General features: G+C 36.6%; 1 protein-coding gene across 1 annotated transcript; it reads right to left on the bottom strand.

Annotated features, from left to right (window-relative positions):
• Nucleotides 1-400: 400 nt before the first annotated feature.
• Nucleotides 401-2029, bottom strand: LOC124530191 (magnetosome-associated protein MamJ-like). Its single transcript, XM_047104203.1, has 2 exons — nucleotides 1926-2029; nucleotides 401-1846 (listed from the first exon to the last, which is right to left on the bottom strand). Exons 1-2 carry the CDS (start codon nucleotides 1970-1972, stop codon nucleotides 571-573), a joined length of 1323 nt encoding a protein of 440 aa, XP_046960159.1. The 5' UTR covers nucleotides 1973-2029; the 3' UTR covers nucleotides 401-570.
• Between the last annotated feature and the right edge of the window lie 1089 nt (nucleotides 2030-3118).

The raw sequence follows: 3118 nt of genomic DNA on the forward strand, positions 1-3118 counted from the left end.
TGTTAGGAAATGTTAAGTCACACTAACGCTTATAACTGGTGAAAAATAAATCAATACACTTTCCATACTAATGTCTATTTTTAACTGATCGGCTAGTATCGATATATTTTTATAGTTGCTGTACTGTGTAGCTATCTCAACAAATTCACTAAGTTTCTGAGAGAATGCGCTAGAGAAAACTCTTCGTGGAAGTCGTAAAGATTTATGGACGTAGTTATCGTGACGCAGGTATTTCTTTACTACGAGAGATATTGACCATCGCATCTTGCATCGTACATCTTTTTATCAAATTGTTATTCATTTTTATATTCGTTGTAATAAAAAACATATACCCGTTAATTTATTCAATGGATAAGGATGTTTGAAAAATAGATAAAGTTTAAAATAAAACGATGAAACATGTATTTTATGAGTTTATTTTTCTAATAATATCTAATTTAATAAAAAAATAACTAATTTAATAAAATAATTTCTAATAACGGTATTTTTCTAATCACGTAAATATTTAACCGATCATAAGAATGCAGTTTTCTATTCTTCATGGGGCGCCGATTTAATTTTGTTCGAAGATTAATACCAGTACATATTGTCAGTTTCCTCTGATTCATTCTGATTGATCGCAGGTTCAGGTACTAAAACTGGCTCAGGTTTTGGTTCTGGGACAACAACTGGTGATGGTTCTGGCTCAGGAACTACAACAGCCTCTGGCTCATTTTCTACGGGTTCGGGTACTAATACTGGTTCAGGTTTTGGTTCTGGGACAACAACTGGTGATGGTTCTGGCTCAGGAACTACAACAGCCTCTGGCTCATTTTCTACAGGTTCGGGTACTAACACTGGCTCAGGTTTTGGTTCTGGGACAATAACTGGTGATGGTTCTGGCCCTGGAACTACAACAGCCTCTGGCTCATTTTCTACGGGCTCGGGTACTAACACTGGTTCAGGTTTTGGTTCTGGGACAACAACTGGTGATGGTTCTGGCTCTGGAACTTCAACAGCCTCTGGCTCATTTTCTACAGGTTCGGGTACTAACACTGGCTCAGGTTTTGGTTCTGGGACAACAACTGGTGATGGTTCTGACTCAGGAACTACAACAGCCTCTGGCTCATTTTCTACGGGTTCGGGTACTAACACTGGTTCAGGTTTTGGTTCTGGGACAACAATTGGTGATGGTTCTGGCTCAGGAACTACAACAGATTCTGGCTCATTTTCGACGGGCTCGGGTACTAACACTGGTTCAGGTAATGGTTCTGGGACAACAACTGGTGATGGTTCAGGCTCAGGAACTACAACAGCCTCTGGCTCATTTTCTACGGGTTCGGGTACTAACACTGGTTCAGGTTTTGGTTCTGGGACAACGACTGGTGATGGTTCTGGCTCAGGAACTACAACAGCCTCTGGCTCATTTTCTACGGGTTCGGGTACTAACACTGGTTCAGGTTTTGGTTCTGGGACAACAACTGGTGATGGTTCTGGCTCAGGAACTACAACAGCCTCTGGCTCATTTTCTACGGGTTCGGGTACTAACACTGGTTCAGGTTTTGGTTCTGGGACAACGACTGGTGATGGTTCTGGCTCAGGAACTACAACAGCCTCTGGCTCATTTTCTACGGGTTCGGGTACTAACACTGGTTCAGGTTTTGGTTCTGGGACAACAACTGGTGATGGTTCTGGCTCAGGAACTACAACAGCCTCTGGCTCATTCTCTACGGGTTCGGGTACTGTGACGGAATCGGCATTGCTTGGACCCTTAACATTAACTATAATTTGTACCAGAGGCAAAGGATGAGCAATCGCCACAGCAACTAGCGCAGTTAATGCAAATATCGTCTTCATGATCGATAGACTGAAAACAAAACTTATATTTTATTTCCAAATTTTATATTATTTTATAAAACATTACTAAATTTTTTTTCTATACATACCGTTTTTCAACGTACTCTTCCAAACTGATCAATAGTAAACATTTCATGTGTATATATAATACTGAACTAAAATGTTATATCTATGTTATCGCTTAACTTCTCACAATCAATATAAAAATGAATGATTATAAAGTAAACGATTACCTGTCATATTTAGTCATAAAATTTACGATATTTTGAAATGGTATGATTATAAAACCTATCTAAATAATACCAGCTGCTATTATACTTACCGGAAAAAAAGATTCTCCGAATTTAGACTTTGTCGTTGTTTATTGGGACCAATCATGTATATAGTATGAAAATACAGTTTCATTTACCATTTTAAAATAAATGTATTTTTTAATTATTTGCCTCACTTTTCTAGTAGATACTATTGATATTTTTTTATCAATATTGAGGTTTAGCTTAGTGCTAGCGTGCATGGAATAGGACCACCCACAGATCAAATTTATCAAACCAAACACATACATAACTGCTAAAGATCACGAATATATATCGCTGGATTAAAAAGTAAGAGATAGAACAGTCACAAGGAAAGGTTCTTTTTTAAGGTTAGCTATGCATTGATGATGAAAGGTTTAATATTTCTTACCATATCAATATTGATATTAGTGCCCACGTATTGTTTGCTGATCCATTAGTTTACCTACTAATACATGCCATAACACAATTTTACTTTCTTGCTCTATATATATCCTTCCTTTATTTTAAACTGATACTACATGATAAATATAGTTTTAATGGACACATGGATGGATAATATGGACGAGTAGACCACTTGATGATACTGTAAGAAATATTGACCATTCCTTTCATCGCCAATGAACTACCAACATTAGAAACGTAGGACATGATGTCCTGTATGACTGTAGCAGCACTGGCGCACAAACCCTTCCAACCGGAACACAACAATTCTGATTATACGTACTACAGTTTGGCGGTAGAATCTCTAATGAATGGAATAACGAAAAGAGCGATTAACGAGGAAAGTTTATGTATATATTTTATACAAAATAGCGGAATTGTGACAGCGTATTCTAAACTTAGAATATATATCAAAACAATGTTCTAGATAAATAAAATTTTAACAAAAAGAAAAACCGACTTCAAACAAAACACTATTTTAAAACAAATAAAAGTGCACTAAAAAGTAATAAAAATAATTGCATATTTAACATATTTTTTAGAGT

Source organism: Vanessa cardui, chromosome 1 (assembly GCF_905220365.1).
Source record: "Vanessa cardui chromosome 1, ilVanCard2.1, whole genome shotgun sequence".
NCBI classification, from domain to species: domain Eukaryota; kingdom Metazoa; phylum Arthropoda; class Insecta; order Lepidoptera; family Nymphalidae; genus Vanessa; species Vanessa cardui.

Bases quoted from the DNA above. Each gene is read 5' to 3' on its own strand.
- LOC124530191 (XM_047104203.1), bottom strand. From the start codon at position 1,972: ATGAAATGTTTACTATTGATCAGTTTGGAAGAGTACGTTGAAAAACG. The intron at 1,847-1,925 runs GTATGTATAGAA...TTTTGTTTTCAG, and splicing joins GAAGAGTACGTTGAAAAACG to TCTATCGATCATGAAGACGA.